This window comes from Melozone crissalis, unplaced genomic scaffold (genome assembly GCF_028551555.1).
Source record: "Melozone crissalis strain CALT ecotype California unplaced genomic scaffold, PUWL_Pcris_2 ptg000035l_1, whole genome shotgun sequence".
NCBI classification, from domain to species: Eukaryota; Metazoa; Chordata; class Aves; order Passeriformes; family Passerellidae; genus Melozone; species Melozone crissalis.
The window spans coordinates 1160352-1180599 of NW_026535813.1; the positions used below are offsets into that span (position 1 = coordinate 1160352).

Below are 20248 nucleotides of genomic sequence, written 5' to 3' on the forward strand. Positions count from 1 at the left end.
TCAACACGCTGGAGTGAAGGGATGCCATCCAGAGGGATCTTGACAGGTTTGAGAGGTGGATCTCTGCGAACCTCATGAAGTTCAACAAAGTCACGTGCAAGGTCCTGCACCTGGGTTGGGACAATCCCAAGCACAAATACTTGCTTGATGGAAAATGGAAAATGGATTGAGAGCAGCCCTGAGGAGAAGGACATGGAGATGTTAATGGATAAGGAGCTTGGCATGAGACATCAATGTGTGCTTCCAGCCCAGAAAGCCAATTGTATCCTAGACTGCATCGAAAGAAGTGTAGCCAGTAAGTTGAGGGAGGTGATTATCCCCCTCTACTCCATTATGGTGAGACCCTACCTGGAGTACTACTTTCAGATCTTGGACCCTGAACATAAAAAGGACATGGATCAACTAGAGCGAGTCCGGAGGAGGGCCACAAAGGTGATCAGAGGGATGGAACATCTCTCCTAGGACAACAGGCTGAGAGAGTTGGAGTTGTTCAACATGGAGAAGAGAAGGCTTCGGGGACACCTTATAGCAGCCTTCCAGTACCTAAAGGAGGCCTACAGGCAAGCCGGAGAGGGACTTTTCACAAGAGCATGGAGTGATAGGACAAAGGGGAATGACTTGAAACTGAAAGGAGGTAGGTTTAGACTGGATATTAGAAAGAAATTCTTTACTTTGAGGGTGATGAGACACCAGAGCAGGTTGCCCAGAGAAGTTGTGGATGCCTCACCCCTGGAAGTGTTCAAGGCCAGGTTGGATCTGAAGGTGTCTCTGCTCATGGCAGGGGGGTTGGAACTAGATGATCTTAAAGGTCCCTTCCAACCCAAATCATTCTATAATTTTAATATATATGTTAAACATTAATGTATTAAAATATTTTTATTTGCTCTCAAATATTTTAAGTCATTAAGACATAGTAATAATTACAACATCATGTATTTACTAATAAATATTTTTGTAAAGAAACTGTGCAAGCTATTTGGAATTTTAAAAGTCTTCTGCACAGTTGATTTGTTGTCTTAGTGTAAGATAAGGTTTATGTCTACCTTATGCTGTGAGAGTTTATTTCTCCCTTTAATACCTGGGGGAAAAAAGTAAAATATACAGATGGAAAGAAATCCTAAAACATCAGAAGTTTAGTATTCCTATTCCTGCAGGAAAAACAAAAACAGAAAGGCATTTATATTGTGAATTTGTTCTAATGAGCTTTACCACTTGTCATGGTTTGACACTGACCAAACACCAGGCACTCATGATAGCCACTCACGAGCCCTCCCCTGCTACAGCTGGGCGGAGGAAAGGAAAAAAAATTAATGAAGGCTTCATGAGTTGAGATGAGGACCAGGAGAAAACACTCCAAGGGCAAAATGGGTTCAACTTAGAAGTACAAAGTGAATTTGTAACTAACACTGTCAGAGGAGGATAATGAGAAGCAAAATAAGCCCTTAAAAACACCTTTTTCCCCCAATCCCTCCCTCCTTCCCACCAACAGCGCAGGGAGACAGAGCATGGGGTTTTTGGTCAGTTCGTCACCCAAGATCCTCCACTGCTCATGGACAGAAGTTGCTCCCCTGCTATGCTGTGGGGTCCCTCCCACGGGGGACAGTTCTCCATGAGCTTCTCCAATGTGGTTTCAATCTATCAAGCAGTAGTTCTCCCAAAACTGCTGCAATGTGAATTCCCCCCTTTGGCAGACAGTCCTTCCAAAACTGCTGCGGCATGGGTCACTCTTGCTTGGGGTGCAGTCCTCCAAGGACAGGCTGCTCCAGCCTGGAATCAGGGGCTTATCCCTCTGTATTTGGCATTGATGCAGCCTCACCTTGAGTATTGTATGCACTTCTTGGCCCCTGCCCTAGGGTGATGTTATGATGCTTGTATTCCCAACTGGGTGTTCTGTTTATGCTGGATATTATATTCTGTGCCTTCAAGACTGGCTCTGAGAGTGAAGGCGGGGAGAAAAAGAAGCACGGAGTTTTGTTATCAGCCTGCTCTAACTCCTCCACTGTGGTGTCTGGGCACGGATGGGGCAGAACACCGTGCTCCATGGTTTTTTAGTTAGTTTAGCTAGCTGAAGCAGAGAAGTTCCGTGGACTGTTTTTCTTTCCCTTTTTTTTTTTTTGAACCGTTTGAACCTGCTCTGGACTGGGACGAGACTTTCTGAATTTGTCATCTCTTTAGAGCAATGAATGAGTTTTGTCATCTGGTATTGTTCGTTTTTGTGTTGGGGAGTGCTTTGCCTGATAAATAAACAGGTTTTTTCCACTTCTCTCTGAGTAAATTCTTCCCAAACCGGTTGGGGGGAGAGGCCGTGTGAGTTTGCTTTCTGGGGGGGACACTTTTGGAGGTTTTCTCCCAAATTTGCCCTAAAACAGGACATCGCCCCAATTAAAAAAAGATGTGAAGGTTCTTTAATTGCCCAAGAAGAGGGCAACAATGCTGTTGACAGGACTGGAAGGAATGTCCTTTGAGGAATGGCAAAGGACTTTGGTCTTATCTAGCTTGGAAGAAAAAAGGCTAAACTGTGATCTCATTGCTCTCTACAGCTTCCTGAGTAGGGGAACCAGAAAGGGAAGTGCTGAGCTTGAGCTCTTCTCCCTGGTATCCAGTGACAGTACATGTGGGAATGGTTCAAAGCTGCATCAGGGGAGGTTTAGACTTGACCTTAGGAAGCATTTCTTTACCAAGAGGGTGGTCAAACTCTGGAACAGGCTTCCTAGAGAGGCAGTGGATGCCCCAAGCCTGTCAATCTTTAAGAGACATTTGGACATTGTTTTTGTGGCCTTCCTCTGGGCTCACTCTAACAGATCCATGTCTTTCTTGTGCTCAATTTCTTCATGTACCTTGTTACCATCTCTTCTTGTAAGTAGGCTATATTCACATTCTTCATCTAAGTGGTGAAACTTTTTATTAAACTGGGCACTACCTTAAGCTACCAACACAAGAAACTGAGCAGTACTGTTTGCTCAGTTGATTTTCCTCTAGAGCTAGGTATATGAACAAGCAAGTTCTTGAAATCTGTCAGGACCCATCAAGTTCATTTTTATTTGACAGCAAAACGGGGTAGTCTACTGTCAAACTCTCAGTTCAGTGTTGTAAATATTTGTTCGTTTGGTACGTCATTTCATTCATGGAGACTGTGTATGAATAGTCAAGAAATTTTGCACGTAAGTGAATTTGAGAGAAAAAAAGACATCTGGCTGTAGAACTTGAGTTTTATCAAAAATAAGAGGTGCCTAAGGTGAACAGTTACTGAACAGGGCAAACACTCATTCTGAGTACAGTGCATAGCTTCTCCTTTGCATTTTTTGCAGCTTCTGTAATAGATCTTCCTTCTGTGTATCTTTAAGGCTACATTTGTTTTGGAAGGCTAAATGTGTTACACTGTATAGTAAGATTCAGTCTCTGAGCAGAGGACAGAAAACAAGTTTTGTGTTGAACCATCCTGCTAAATATGTGGGTATGCTTTTTATAGTGTTTTAACTACTTGAACTGATTTAGTTAAATCTTACTTTTTCTCATTGATCAGTAATGGAAAACATGAAGTCTGTGTGTTTGTGGTTTTTTACTTTGTGAGAACAGATTTTTTTTTTAATAAGTATGTTTTTGAACTTGTTTCCTCATATAATTAAGAGGTGACTAATGACGGGGTGAAAATGCTTGTTCAGTTGGTGCAGTCAAGTCTCAAAAATCTTTTGGGCTTATATTCATATTTTTTGAGATATCTTTTAATTGCTAGCTGTTAGTTCTTATAAACATGTTCAAGGGAAGTTCTATTTCCTTGGTCTTTATTGCAAATAGCATCTTTACTGTAGCTATTTGCATGGAGGGCCTAATTTTTGAAAACTTCAAATTCCAGCTGTTGTTAAAACTGGAGATGCATATTTTCATGGATTCAGTACAAGCTTGAGTGTTGGAAACAAAATGTATGTAGTCTTATTTTAATTCTGCCACTTCTGTCACGTGATAGATGTCCTTTTATTTCTCCATAGGAAAATCCAAATATTAAAATATTTATGGAAACTGTTAAGGTTAATTGCACTTTCAGTGCTTAACTCTTGTGTGACACTATTGCTATTATGAAAATTAATTTTCTGAATACATATGCCAAAGCTATGCTTGGAACATGCACATAATGTTTAAGAATTTGTTTGGATCTGTAGAGAAACCTCAATTAAGTATTTCTCTGTAGGTGTGAATTTAAATGTCCATGGATTAAATTCTGAACATTTCTACAGATATTTGAGGAGTTTTTTAATTGATAACATGCATGTGTCCAACACTCTCTGACTGTGTCCTTTTAGATAGTCCATGTGTATAGGGTTTAATGCTTTAATGCCAATGTTAGTTTTATGAAGTGTGGTGGGTTGACCTTGGCTGGATGCCAGGTACCCACCAAAGCTGCTCTGCCACTCTCTTCTGTAACTGGACATGAGAAAGAAAATATAGTGAAAGGCTCATGGGTTAAGGATCAGGAGAGATCACTCACTGATTACCATAATGGGCAAAACAGACTCAGCTTAGGGATATTAATTGAATTTATTGCAAGCAAAATCAGAGCAGGATAGTGAGAAGTAAAATAAATCTTAAAAACACCTTTGCCCCATCCCTCCCTCCTTCCTCAGTTCTACCTCCTCCCTGCCAGAGGTGCAGAGAGACAGGGAAGGGGGGTTACAGTCAGTTCATCACAGGTTGCTTCTGCCATTGCTCAGGCAGAGGAGTCCTTTACCTGTGCCAGCATGTGGTCCTGCCCATGGGAGATAATTCTGCACAAACTTCTCCAATGGTAGTGCTTCCCATGGACTGCAGTTCTTTATTAACTGCTCCATCATGGGTCCCTTCCATGGGGTGCAGTCATCTGGGGACAGACTGCTCCAGCATGGGTCCCCCATGGGGTCACAAGTCCTACCAGGACCCTGCTCCATCACAGGTTTCATACAAATTCACAGCCTTCTTTCAGGCATTTGCCTACTCTGGTGTGGGACTCCTCCATGGGCTGCAGAAGGACAGCCTGCTTCACCATGGTCTGCACTATGGGCTGATGGCATTGGCTCTGTCAGACATGGGGGAAGCTTCTAGCAGCTTCTCATGGAAGCCACCCCTGTAGTTCCCCCTGCTGCAAAAACCGGGCCATGCAAACCCAATACATTAATTTCTTTATTTGACATTACATGGAACTTTGATTTAGCAGAATGATACAGCAATTTACTTAAATAACAGTGCAAGTACAAATTACATTTAGCAGAGTATAGCAGTTGCAATGTACAGTTGTATCACAATACAAATGTGTTTGCCATTATTGGTCTCCATCACAATGCTGGGCATCCCCAGTTGTTGAGAAGAAATATGTGGGTTGAAACCGACTCAAGCCTGTTGCTCTACTCCAAGTTCTGTCTGTTAGTTGGACCATTTTTATACTATATATGCTATACTTAGTTTTTATACTTGGTTTTGTCTCTATACTAAGTTTTTATAATGATTTTGGCTGAGCCATGTATACACCCATCCATTCTGGCCTCACTAATGCAGGAATATATGTATTTGATGATATTATCAACTCAAGGGCAGATACACAGCCATTTTAATCCCTTAATTGTTGTAGCCAGCTATCTATAACAAAGGCTACCTTCAGTCTCCTTTGTGTTAAGTTCGACTTTTTGTAACAGTTGTCATCAGTAACTCCCTAATTCTTCACTTCATGAGTACGTAGTCCTTGCCTATCTCCTCAGCCTTCTTCCATTGTAGAAACTCATTGATAAATCCAATCATGATGTGTTTAAGCTTTTTTACTTGAAAAGGAGAACTTTTCTATAAGATATCTTTTTGACATTGTGTATAAACAGATTTTATTGTTCAATAATTCCATCATTTATATTGTAGGTCATGCGGGAGTCTCTGCAAGCATGATGAAGAAAAGAACTTCCCACAAGTAAGTTCCTAATACTTCCTCAAGTGTAGTTCTCAATAACTGGCAGTACCATTCTAGAAATGTATCTATATTGTTCCAGTCATTTTGAAAAAAATGCGGAGCAGTATTCAAACGGTGTATGTGTGTAGAATCAGACTTTAATTCTTTTAGGAGGACAATGGGAACGAATGCACCATTGGTACAGTTCTAAACATCATTTTGAATGTTATTCCGAGAGACATTATTCTGTCAATAAAGTTCTGTAACTTATAATTCAGAAACAAGAGATTGCAAGCCAGAAATTTGGCATATGTACTCTAGGATTCATTGCAGCTTTAGTTTTTGAAAAGGTTTTTTTTACCTTTTAAAAAAAATTCAATGTACTGTAGTATGGCTACTATTTGTGTGAAGGTTACTTGCTTATCCTATACATTCATCATATTTATTATTCACTCTACTAGAATTTGAGATAGTAGTAGCTAAATGTTGCTGTGACTAAATGTGAAAAGATATATGTAGTAGCTTAGACAAAATTTACCTTCATTTCGAACAGCTAGATGTATCTGGCTGCATCTCTGGTGGGTGAACTCTAAAATAAGCTAGAGAAAGGTGAAATTTATTAAAATGCTATTACTTATATTTTGAGTATGAAGTCCTATAATGCTGATATACAACAGGCATAAATCCAAAACAATTTGTCTGGCAGAAATATCTTCCATGATTAACATTTGAATTAGTATTAACTATTTCTCAAATGCAACACCTGATGTAAAACTACTCTTAATTCCTTCCACCAACTCTTCATTATTCAGTCTTGTCTATCTCCTTACAAGGCAGAGATAAACATTTATTTGTCTAGAGACAGGTAGAGTTAAAATTTAATTTCTTTTGTTCTTTTTCAACCGCTCAGAGAAAGGAGTGTATGATGGGAAGACTATCAGAGGTGGGTTGCCTTTTGTACTTGAGGGTGGCTAGATTTGTCTTTATTGTTATTTTGATATACACTTATTTAAATACCTAAATAGGTTGTATATTTTTTAGCATAAAGGCTTTTATGGGGCATATTAAGTCATGATCCTAAGTCACGTGATTTTGAGGCATTTAACTTAAGCACCCAGCTGAGTTTTATATTGATTTAGCCTAGTTTAATTGTTTAAGAATTGTTTGGTGAAGGTTTTATTTTGTACCAAACCAAGATGACTTTGTGTGCTGCTCAATGACTTCTCCGCAAATGACACACTAGTATAGAGTTGTTTTTATTTCATATTCATTGCTTATATTTTTGAAATGAACAGTAAGTAGCACTGTAGACATGTTTAAACAAGTGAGATATGAATCACTGTTTAAAAATGTATGCTGATACTACTATGAGCCATTACCGCAGACCATTAATTAATAATGCATACTTTGTCATTGATTTAGTTATGATGACTTTTACATTCCTCGTTAAAAGAAAAAGTGGAACAAGTTACTGGCACTTGAAGGTCGTAGGGAAGATTTTAAACTCAGTTCGTAAGTTCATAGGGGAGGGAAGAGCCACCAGGACAGAACAGGACGTAGTCCAGTAACTGAGGAAGAGATAAAATGAGCTGTGTGGATTAGTTTTCTAAATTCTTCTTAACTAAAATGTTAGTTAACCATTGATCCTTTTGGAAGGGGGTCCCATGGTCAGCTACAAAAGGGCAGTTCTTCTGAATGTTCTGTCAGTGTCAATGGGTAGTGATGATTTTTGCGAATAAAAAGTTGACTCTGTTTGTGTCAGATCAGTCAGTAGTCTCTTGGTTCTTATCTTTTCCACCCTTGGTGCATAAGGAAATAGTCTAAGTATAACATCTTACCAGTTTCTCATAGTTGGCGGTTCAAGGACTTTGTGGTGAAGATTCTATCTGCCCCTTAACTATCACTGTACTTATCCCTTGTGAATTTCTGATTGCAGTTTGAACTAACTTCTTGTGGTGGTTTATACTTGACTATGAGCCAAACTCCCACCCACCTGCTTACTCCCCTTCCTCAGTGAGGCAGGGGGAGAAAATAGAATGAGAATGTTCATGGGTCAAGATAAAGACAGGAAGATTGCTTACTGTTACCAATTGAATGGGAGCTTCAGACAAGCCCTGCTTTAGCCTCAGATTTTTGGCAGCAGCCTAAATTAAGTTGGCCTGCAACTAAAATAGCTCTGGCCTGCAAGTTCTAAGAATGGCAGATCAGGTCTATTATAAAATGAGTTATTTATTGAATAAGCAGGAGATAACCGACAAAAGGCCTTAAACAAAGTTACATATTACACAGTATAAAATGAAAAGAACTACTAGTAGATTACATAAAACAGTGCACGACATTAAGGTACCTATATTAAAGCAAGCAAAGAAATAGTATTGATTAGGAGTCAATGTAAATTATCACCAAAATGACAATAGTGTACACAGGTTCCCTTCCCTCAACTCCTGGGAGAGTAACCAAAAAGCAGGTGTCCCAACTTTGGGGAGAAAGCCCCACACATTTCCAAGGAATTTGAAGAAGATTCCTGCTTTGTGAAAGTTTTGTGCAGCTTTTATACTTTGTAAAGTGAAGTGTCTGTCAGTCAGAAATTCCAGCTTATCTTTCCACATCTTGCTTCCACAGCAAGATGTTTATTGTCAGCTGAAAGCCTTAGTGCCATGTCGCCGAAATCTCTCACTACAAGACAAGCTGTCTTGATTATTTCACCAAAGCTCATGTGAAGATCATGTGAGGGGCAGGATTCCCTGAGTTATTTCACCAGCTAACAAGCAACAGATAAGGTCTTATGGTGGGGGAGATGCTCTGCTACACTTACCAGGCACTATCACAGGCAAAACAGGCTTGACTTGTGGAAAATTAATTTATTGCAAATTTAAATAGATTCAGGTGGTAAGAAACAGGAAGACAAACATTATAACAACACCTTTCTTTCCTCCTTTCCCATGTTTAATTAATTCCTTCACTCCAGACTCACCACCACCCCCAGGGTGCAGGGAAAATGAGGGAGGGGAGTTTACAGTCCCTACATAATGGTTGCTTTCTGCCACTCCTTTCCTCTTGTACTTAATTTCTTCCTGCTCTGGCATAGGTTCTCTACAGGTCACAGTTCCTGTCAGGAAAGTCTGATTCAGCATGGTCTCTTGTGGGGAAGACAGTCCTGTCAGTTAAACTCTGTTCTGGCATGGGTTCTCTGTGGGTTCTCCATGGGCCTCAGTTCCTTCATTAAATACCTAACTGCTCCAGCATGGATACTTTTCTTCCCCTCCTTCTCTGCCTGTCCAGTGGTGGTTTTTTTGCTCTTTGCTAAATATGTTTTCACAAAGGCACCATAAACTTTGCTGATTGTCTCTCTCTACTTTAGCTGTCAGTGGGACCATTGCCAAGCCAGCTGGAACCAGCTGTGTCTGGCACAGGGTAGCCTGACTTCCTCTCATAGAGGCTACTTCTGCAGGTGTTGTCATGTCTGTATGTGTATGTGTGTCCATTACCAAAACCTTGCCACGTAAGCCCAATACACCTGTAATCCTAAGAAAATTAATTTCACAACTGAATGATGGCTTTTGAAGGAGGACAGAAAGTATTTTACAACATCTGTCCTTAGTAATGTGCCTCACAGTCTGAATATTAAGGAAAAAGAGTTTATAACAATTCTCTGATCATATTATCCCCCATTAGTGACAGACTGTAATAGTATCAAAATTCTGATTCAGGCCCTATTTTTAATAATTTTTCTACATGGTTCCATGAAATATAGAAATTGTACTGACCATTGCTAATCTTCTTCATTTGTACTCTTTTCTAAATTTCTTTGAATTTTCCATGATTTGGTTCTGCTAATAAAACCCTTTCTCGTAACAAGACTTCACTTATCAGCTTAGTGTCTTCAAGATAAATACTTAGTCACTGAGATGAGCAGCTCTGGTGCCAGCACAATCCATAGCATAGGGGGGATTCCTGAACCTGGGGGAGCCACAAGAGCCGCCAGGAGCCCACACTTGTGCTACAGCTGCTGATAAGACTTGGGTGGGGCCAGGAGGAATGGTGGTCAACCCCCCCACCTCCATATGAAAGAAGCCTCTAGGGAGTGCTAGTGACACAACAGGGCTGTTTGCAGGGAAGGACGTGCAAAAAAGGCACTGTAGCTCTGCCAACATAACCAGGAAGTAATGGTATCCAGCTGGCAGAAGGCTATGAACACTCTAAACTCTGCACCCACAATAAATGACAGTTTTTCAGACAGAGCTCTGGTGGGAAGATGCTGCTACCCAAGTGTGGGGCTGCAGGGCATATCCTACTCTTATGCCAGTACTGTACAGCAGCAGTGAGCACAACTGGGGGAGGTCCACTCAGGTAGAGGAACTCCGCCGCTTAGCAACAAAGCTCTAGAACGTGATGAGTAGGTTGTTAAGGAGTATCAGGGAGAGTGAAAGAGAGACTACTGGAATTGCCCCCTACCTTCCCTGCAGCAGGACTGTCAGGCAGACAGGACATATGATATGGAATATTTCCTATCCTGTCTTTGCTTGGCAGAATGTGGTGACTTAAGCGATAGGGGACAATGGTGACAAGTTCCTGCTTGGTGTTATCGGCAATGAAGAGAGACGGGGACTCTGTGAAATGGTCAAAGAATCCAAATTTATTGTGAAGTACAACTGCTTATATACTTATTCTAGGAAGACTAGTAATGTTTTAAAACAATGATTGGGTTAATCATCACATAAACAAACTTATACATTTTAAACATCCCTTGCTTGCAGAAGTTGATTCAATCTTCTTCCCTGTTCCAGTCTGATCCAATTTTCTTGCAATCTTCAAAGCTCTGTTTGTTCTTGCCAAGGCATCCTGTTATCAAATCTCTTATGCTAACCAAGTCCAAAGTCCATCATCTGTCTCGTGTGTCCCAATAGGTGTAGCAGAAGTAAGGAGAGGAGTCAGCAGAACTGCCACCTTGGACTTGTGGAGGGCACACTTCAGCCTGTTTAGGGGCCTGGTTGAAAGAGTCCCTTGAGAGGCAGTCCTGAAGGACAAAGGAGTCCAGGAAGGCTGAACATTCTTCAAGAAGAAAATGTTAAAGGCTCAGGCCATCCCAGTGTGCTGAAAGAGAAGCTGACAGGGAAGAAGACCAGCCTGGCTGAACAGAGAGCTTTGGCTGGAATTCAGGGAAAAAAGGAGAGTTTATGACCATTGGAAGAAAGGGCAGTCAGTTCAGGAGGACTACAAGGATGTTGAGAGGTTGTGCAGGGAGAAAATTGGAAGGGCCAAAGCCCAACTAGAACTTAATCTGATTACTGCTGTAAAAGACAATAAAAAATGTTTCTAAAAATATATTAGCAACAAAAGGAGGGCTAAGGAGAATTTCCATCCTTTTTTGGATGAGGAGGGAAACATAATGACAAAAGATGAGGAAAAGACTAAGGTAATGAAGGTCTTCTTTGCCTCAGTCTTTAATAGCAAAACCAGTTGTCTTCAGGGTACCCAGCTCACTGACCTGTAAGACAGGCAGGGAGCAGAATGAGCCCCCATAATCAAAGAGGAAATAGTCAGCAACCTGCTACACCTCTTAGACACATACTAGTCTATGGAGCAGGACAGGATCCATCCAAGGTTACTGAGGGAGCTGGTGAAAGTTCTCATTAAGCCACTTTGAATAATTTGCCATCAGTCCCAGTTAACTGGGGAGGTCTCAGTTGATTGGAAGTTTGCAAATAGAATGTACATCTACAAGAAGGGCTGGAAGGAGGATCCAGGGAACTACAGGACCGTCAGCCTGACCTTGATCCTTGGGAATGCTATGGAACAGATTATCTTGAATGCCATCATGCAGCACATACAAGACAACCATTTGATCACATCCAGTCAGCTTGGATTTATGAAAGGCAGGTCCTGTTTCACTGACCTTATCTCCTTCTATGACAAGGTTACCCTCTTAGTAGACAAGGGAAAGGGTGTGGATGTTGTCTACCTGACCTTCAGTATACTAACGAGAATTGATAAAGAGACAGGGTCTCCATGGTTTGCAGACATGAAGCTGTTTATTGATACACACAGCTGAGTTTATATACCTTTTCAGCTGTAACTAAAAATAGCACAACTATAACATTTATGTAACTATGTAACATTGCTTAATTCAAAGCCTTGTACATACTAGCACAGGTATGTGCAATCTTAAATAATTTCTGCTTACCAAGCACATTGTACCAAGCACACCGTTAACTTTTGCATTCCTTCTTCAGAGTTCTGCTTTCTATTGCCAAGGCTTATGGCCTACTAATACTAACATATCCACTTCTGCCATGAGCTGAAGAGTGCTCCCAGCTCAGCTTTCTAGTTGTATTTCTACATGTCCCCCTTTCTTTTCCACCAGTAAAATTTTCTTTGTGGATTTATCAATCAGTCTCTGAACACATTGCAAAACACATGGCAAACAAATCATCATAAGCAATAATATGGCTAAAATATAAATTCCTGTTTTAGCTAAGTGTTTAAGCCAGCCAGTAAGCCCCCATCCCCTAAGTGTATGCCCAAGCCAGTCACTATCATCTACTACTCTTAATTTGGTTATACTGTCTCGAAGGACCTGTATGTTAGCATGAATAGACAAAGAGTTGTCAGAAAGATTCATGCAGCATAAGCCTACAAAATCCTTGCAACTGTGTCCATGCGTCAAAAGCAAAAAATCTATCGCAGATCTGCTTTGCAGCGTATCATGTCTCACGCTATCAACAACTGTTAATAAGCCTGTTAAAGCAGAGCTACTAGCATTAGTTTGCTTTGCAAGCCAGCAGCCAAGGTTATTTAAAGCTTTTAATGCATGTGTCATGCCTATAGATGGAATAATTGAGGCAAATACTCGGGCTTCAATGTTCCAGGATTCGATGTTATCATCCCAATTTAGGCTATGTGTATGTGCTACACTTTGCTCGCACCAATCTGTGTAAAGATGGTAAGTTTTCCTGTAAGGAGTGAAACATGATTAGTCGTCCAAAAGTGCAAGGGCCTCCTACAGCCCTTCCTGATATTAGTTTCCAGGCTCTGTTTCCACATATCAAGAATTTATTGTCTATTAACCCAATAGAAGTCACTGCAGGTAAAATTGGCTGAGGCAGGGTATGATTACACCAGGCAGAAGCATTAGCATAAATTCCCGTGCCCGAAACATCAAGGCCAAATCTTTTCTCAGCAAAGGGTCCACTAGTAAGATTTTAAAAGAAACACGCAAAGGACTGCGTGGATCCAAAAATGTCCAATTCTTGAGGCTGTAGGGAAAGAGTAAAAAAATCAGAAACTTTATTTACTCCTAACTCTCTCTCATTAGTAAAATACAATCTTGCTGTCCTATTATTCTTTTTACAGTACTTATTGCACCACCACACTGACTCAATTCAACCTGGGGCGATACAATCCCTGGGCATTGTCATGTTATATGAGGCATCCCATTCACTTTTCTCTAAAGGCATGGCTACTAGGCGAGTCTGGAAAGGATCACTGAGGGCGGTCATGGATAGGCACAATGTAGATTCATTTAAAGCTTGAGCTAGTGTAAGCCACACGTTGCATTCTGGAAGAGGTGGCATTGCAACTACCTCTCCTTCATTGAGAAGGAGTCCTACCAGAATAAACAGCCTGAGAAGGCACATCTGGCTCCCAAAAATACTGATGTGGAAGCCAGCCATGCTCCTTCCCACAAACAAATTTTAAAATGACACAATCACCAAAAGAATAGTGCAAAGGATCACACTGTGGGCAATCCCGAAGCCAGTGTTCTGATTTGCAATACCACTTTCTTTGGCACTTATAACAGAAACACAAAGTCCACACTTGGTGGGAATAGTCTCTGCAAATAAAACAAGGGATAGGGTTATTTTCACATCTAAGTCCAAGCCTCCTTTCACTCCATCTCTGCCATTTTTCTCAGAGGGAGATTTGTTCTGCAATTAGAGCTTTTACTATCTCTGGAATGAGTCGACTGTACAGCTCTCAAAGTGATGAGAGGTCGATGAGTCCCCTCGGGTCAGGTAGAAGCTGGTTTGGGTGGCCGCGGGTTCTTGGGGGATCCGGACTCTGCAGTCTGAGAAGGCAGAGCTGAGGGTGAAGTGGGCAAAACCAGGGAGGAAGTGCCAGGGTGATCAGGATCCTCAGGGAGGTATGCAAGGATTCTCTGAAAGGTCTCACATTCTTGGCTGGGATCCACCTCAGGCCATTTTCTGTGGAGACACAAGCAAGACCTCTTTCCCGTGTGACAAGGGGATAAGGTCCTATATTTTTACCTGTTTCTGGGTCCTTAATAAGGACAGGGGCATTCTGCTTAACTTCTAACTGAGGGTTTTTGCCAAAATGCCTTACAGTTGGAGGGTTAAGATCCATGAGGGAACAATTTAAAAAGTCAAAAACATACACCTTTTGTAATCACTTTGCCGGAGTAGCATTCCTCATTGCCCCTTTCTGTTGTAACAAAAGACGTTTCAGTGAAGCATGGGCCCTTTGGATTATAGCTTGGCCTGTTGAGTAATGAGGAATCCCTGTTTTGTGTGTTACTTCCCAGAGAGCAAGGAAATTTGCAACTCTCTGAGAAATATATGCTGGGCCATTATCAGTTTTGACTTGTGAGAGGATACCCAGTACTACAAAGGCACTCGTAAAGTGATGGCAAACTTCTTTTGCTGATTCTCCTGTATGATAGGATGCAAATAAAGGATCCAAAAAGGTATCAATAGAGGAATGAATGTACTTAAGTCTGTCAAATTCAGGAAAATGAGTAACATATGTTTGCCAGATTTGACAGCTTTGAAGTCCTCTAGGGTTAACACCTCCTGCAACGGAGGGGAAGGAGTGTCTTTGACAGTCTGGGCACACAGCTGCAATACTAACAGCTTGGCATGTGGTCAAGTCAAAGGCACAGGTGAGCACAGCAGCATTCTGGTGAAAAAATGAGTGACTGAGTTTTTCCTGGGAAAAGTGGTCCGGCAGTTGAACAGGTAGGGTAAGTAAATCTGCTTGCCGGTTTCCTTCTGCAATAAAACCAGGTAAAGTAGTGTGAGACCTGACATGCATGACAAAATAGGGGTGCTGCCTAGTATCTAAAAGGAAAACAAGTTGTAACCACTGAAACAATTCCTTGTTGGGAACATCCTTTAGTATGGCAGCTTCAGCTCTCTCCACAAGTCCTGCAACATAAGCAGAATCTGTTTTTAAGTTAAAAAGGGTGACAAATCGTTGGAAGGCCTGCACAACAGCTGCCAATTCAGCAATCTGGGGAGAACCTGAAACAGTGGTGAAATATGAATCCCATTGGTTGAGATCTGTTTTCCATCAAAGCAGTACCGACTTGTGGGTGCAGCCAGATCCATCTGTAAAAACAGTTAAAGCTTGTAACAGAACCTCACTTCTCTTGGGTCGCATTAGGAGATTAAAGTTGGTTGCCACAAACTTGTGATTCAGGGAATATGTAGAAAGTTGTCCAGAAAAGTCAGTGAGGGCCATTTGAAAAACTTCAGATTTCTGCAACAGCCACTGTAAATAGACAGTAGTAATAGGCAAAGAGATCAAACAAAAATCCACACCTGCAAGTGTGGTAAGTCTCTGTCTAGCTTTTACAATGAGCAAAGCAAGCATCTCATGTTGTGTGCTTATAGTTTTAGACATTTGGTGTGGCAGAAAAATCCACTCTATGGTCAGCAAGGGGTCAGGCACTTTAGGATCCCACTGAAAAGTCAAAGCATGGGGTTGCCTTGCCAAATTCAGAATTATTAAAGAAAAAAGCAACTCAGGGGCCCAGCGGGCCACTTGCCGATTTGAAATAGCATCAGCTACTTGCTGCAGTGCTTGGCAGGCTTCTGGTGTGAGCTGCTGAGGTGACAGGAGATCTGGTTCTCCTTTTAACAGATCAAAGGGCTCACATCTGCATTTGAGATTCCTAGCAAGGAATGAACCCAATTAATTGAACCCAAAAGCTTTTGGGCATCATGCAAAGTGTGAATGTCTGTTTGAATTTGTAAAGGCTGAGGAGAAATACTCTTGGTCCTAATGTGCCAGCCAAGGTATTTCCAAGGAGGTTGATGCTGGATTTTTTTGGAAGCAACACAAAGCCCTGCCTGGGTTACAGCAGCAACAATAAGGACTAAGGCTTCCTCCATAACTTCCTGTTTTTCTGCTGCAATAAGAATGTCACCCATGTAATGATATAATAAGGCAGCAGGCATCTTTTGGCTAATGGGGCTGAGGACCCTCACAACAAACCACTGGCAAATAGTAGGACTGTTTTTCATGCCCTGGGGAAGGACCACACAGTAATACCTTTGCAGGGGTGCTTGCACATTAGTGCTTGGGACAGAAAAGGCAAATTTAGGAGCATTATCATGATGCAAAGGAATGTCAAAAAAGCAGTCTTTTAAGTCAATGACTGTCAGGTGCAAATATCGAGGGATCATGGTGGGAGATGGAAGACCATCTGGAGTGCTCCCATGTCCTCCATATCAGCATTGATTTTGCAGAGGTCTTGATACAACCATCACTTGCCAGTTTGTTTTTTTTTTAATTACAAACACAGGTGAATTCCAGAGACTGGTAGAGGGGACTATATGTCCCTTCTGAAGTTGCTCTTGGACAAGATCAGTAAGAGTGCGCAATTTAGGTAGTGGGAGGGGCCACTGGTCCACCCAGAGGGATATATCAGTTTTCCAGGTTAATTTCAGGGTATCACATGCCACAATGGCCCCTATTGAAAATCAGACTGAATTTTGAGACCCCATTGAGAAAGTACATCTCGTCCCCATAATACCATGGGTACAGGCAGAACAAACAGTTTTACTGAGGCTATGTGACCTTCAGGTCCCGTCACCTGAGGTAGATCGCAAATTTGATAACTGCACTTCTCCCCCCAGTCCCAGTGAGGGCTTGGGGTACCTGTGTGAGGGGCCATGTGGGGGGCCACTTGGCTTGAGAGATAACAGTGGCATCAGCTCCAGTATCTAAAATACCAGTGAGTGTTATCTGCTCCCCCTGTAATGTCAGGGCACATTTGCAAGTGGGACATTCATCAGAAATTGTCTGTGCCCACAGTATTTGTGGAGTTCCCATAGAACCAAGTCCTCCCACCCTTGTTTTGCATTCTTTTACAGGGGATGACAAATTTGTGAAAAGGGAATCAATTGTGCCATATGTGTGCCTTGAGGGACAGTACAGGGTGGAAAGGGGGTCCAAGCCATGATTTTAATTTCCCTAACAGAGTCTGAGTCTATCACTCCTGGGAGGACAAAAAGTCCTAAAAGGGTAATTGAAGATGTCCCCATCAGCAAAGCACTTTTCTGGGGTCCTGGTGGGCCAAAAATTCCTGTAGCGAGTAAATGAACAGAAGAATCGAGCAATGTTATTGTGATTGAGGTTGCCAGGTCCAGTCCGGCACTGCCTGCAGTTGCTGGGCAAAGACTTGAGGCGATCCTCAGCTGGGTATTGTCACTCTTGCGCTGAGGTCGAGGCAGGAACAGGCGAGAGGCAGGATCGTAGAAAATGCAAAGAAGGCTTTATTCAAAAGAACCGCGTGGTTTTTATAGAGTAGTACAATAGGTTCTATTCTACTGGCTAACTAACAGAAACATCTTCCTCACACACTGTCCTTGAGAGGAACAGAAAAATAAAGTATAAAAACACCACCTGCAAATTGTTTATGCTCAACGAGTTATCACATTTTTCCAACTCCCTAAAACTTCTCACAGGCTACTGTGAGAAATGCTTGCTGTTTCTCTTTCTCTGTCCCATGGCATCCACAGGGTATCCTTGGTGGATACATCTGTGGAGTTGGCATCTGTGGTGGCAGCATCTGCGGAGGCGGCTGAGGTATTTGTGTAGGAGCGTGGTGCCTGCCCACACTGCAATTCCAGTTTTCCTGGATTGGGTGACCTTCAAAATCATACTTAGAGGGACACTGGTTAGCAAAATGACGCCTCTGATGACACCGTGGACATACATCAGGGGTTTTTGACTTAGCTCCTTTCTGAGCGAAGCAGTCTTTTTTAAGGTGGCCAGGTTTGCCACAGCTGAAACAGACTCCGGGAGTTCCAGAGGGACCTTTGATGGCTGCAGAAGCTGCGGCCATGGCTTCATACTGATGTTCTATTGTCCCAATATAGTTGCACGTTTCAACCATTTTAATAAGAGCTGGTTCTTGGTTAGGCAGGGACTTAAGCTGTTTTTTACAGTCTGTGTTTGCATTTTCAACAGCAAATTTTAAAAGCAAAATTTCACGGGTGTCAGAATTATCAATTTGGTGTTCAAGGGCTTTCTTAAGGCAGTCAATAAATTGCATGTAGGGCTCTTTAGGCCCCTGGACAATGGTTGTGAACGCTTTCTGAGGTGTTTTTGCATCAGGGACCTTAAGAAAGGCTTGGTGAGCTGCATCCGGGACTCCATCAAGGGCTTCCCTTGGGCAGTCTCGCAACTGGGAAGCAGGATCTGTGTATGGTGTCATTCCCGTAAGCTGTCTGACTGTGAGGCCTGCCAGGGTCTGATTAGCATGACCCACACAAGTTATAAGAAGGTGTTGCAGACCCTTCTCCCACTCCTTTTCCCATAAACTGTATTGAATGAGGCATAGCAGTAGCCAAGCAAAAGTTTTTAAATTGTGTGGGGTCATTATGTGAGCAGCAAACACAGAATCTAGCATGTTTGCAAAATGCAGTGAACTGATGACGTGCTCGGTAGCTGCCTGTTGGAGCTCTTTAATTTCTGGGAAAGACAGCTGTTCCCAATGGGCAGTTCACTTTTAGGGTCCCAAATATACTACCGGTGTCACAATTCTTTCAGCAATGTCAAATTCCCCCTCTCTTAATGCTTGCTGTTTTAAACAGACCCAGTTGTCATGAGGATCGGAGGGATACAAATCAGGTTCTTTGTCAGGATCAATGGGCCCAGGATCAAAGCGGTCCTCCTCTTTGTTTTCCTCGCTGTTGTCTGGGCAGTAGCCAGCAGCTAAACCCCCTACAGAGCGCAAAGGGCCCCCCTCCCTTTCCCTCATAAGGGAGGGTACCGGGGCTGTGGGTCATGTTTGCTGTGGTGGGAGAGACACAGTCTCCTCGGAATGTAAGGAATTCTGAGACTCTACCGTAAAGGGGAGGCAAATGGCAATCTGTTTGATTTTAGCAGCAGTCTCTTAAGATTTTAAAGAGCATTGAGCTTCTGCCGTAGAGGGAGGGCAGGCATTCTCTTTAGCCTGGGACTTTTCTTGGGCCTTTAAGACCTCAAAAATCACCCACCAGGAGGGTAGCATTTCTGCAGCTGCTTTATTTTCCTTGGTAGCAGAATCCCATAGCTTAATTCCTGCTTTGTCCCATAAATCTGTCATAAAGACCATGGACTCTATGACTCCTGGTATCTCAGCTGCTGCCCATCGTAATAGGACTTTTAAGTCATGTGAGGGCAAAGTTTTGCCATGCTGTTGCAACAGCTTAGACGTAAGTTCAAAAATGTCTCTTTCCCCGGGCAGACATCCCCTGACCCATTGTCCCCTGCAGCAGTTAACCTCTTATATCCTGGAGGGATACCTCACCTCCTTTATCCTGGAAGGGTTCGTTGCCAGCTGGCTTTCCTGCTTCCTCAGAGCAGCACTTCGTTTTGCAGGGCTTGTTGTCAATCACTCAGCTAGACGATCATCGCTTCCTCACCACAAGGGCACCATTTGACAGCAGTTAATAAAGAGATGGGGTCTCCATGGTTTGCACACATGAAGCCGTTTATTGATACACACAGCTGAGCTTATATACCTTTTCAGCTGTAACTAAAAATAGCACAACTATAACATTTATGTAACTAGGTAACATTGATTAATTAAAAGCCTTGAACACGCTAGTGCAGATATGTGCAATCTTAAATAATTTCTGCTTACCAAGCACATTGTACCAAGCACACTGTTAACTTTTGCATTCCTTCTTCAGGGTTCTGCTTTCTGTTGCCAAGGCTTGCAGCTGACTAATGCTAACATATCCACTTCTGTCATGAGCTGAACAGTGCTCCCAGCTTGGCTTTCTAGTTGTATTTCTAGCTCTATTTCTATTGTATTTTTATATGTTTAGCAAATTACCATAAATTACAAAAATCCTCAATTAGAGACGTGGTGAGGTAATGCTCCCCCCATTCAACCCTCTTTGAATTCCCCCTCTTTTAAATAGTAACTAAACTTTGTTTATAAAAATGTATCTTAGAGAGGTAGTTTCAACCTTGACTTCCCACAGAATCTAACCTTGGACCCACAGCTTGGAGGCACTGGGGAATTTATTTTGTCCTTCTGTCTAATAGAGTAGGTAAAATGCTAGCTACAAATACTATGATAGGCTACAGAGCTACAAATATACATGT

The 20248-nt window shown here is 42.1% G+C and overlaps 1 protein-coding gene across 1 annotated transcript in view; it reads left to right on the forward strand.

Moving 5' to 3' along the window:
• Positions 1 to 20248, forward strand: part of LOC128941425 (spindlin-Z-like) — a 36100-nt gene that overhangs the window by 5898 nt on the left and 9954 nt on the right. Inside the window, exon 2 of the mRNA XM_054283184.1 lies at positions 5875 to 5923. Coding sequence (XP_054139159.1) covers positions 5875 to 5923 — 49 coding nt within the window. The remainder of the gene's footprint in view (positions 1 to 5874; positions 5924 to 20248) is intronic.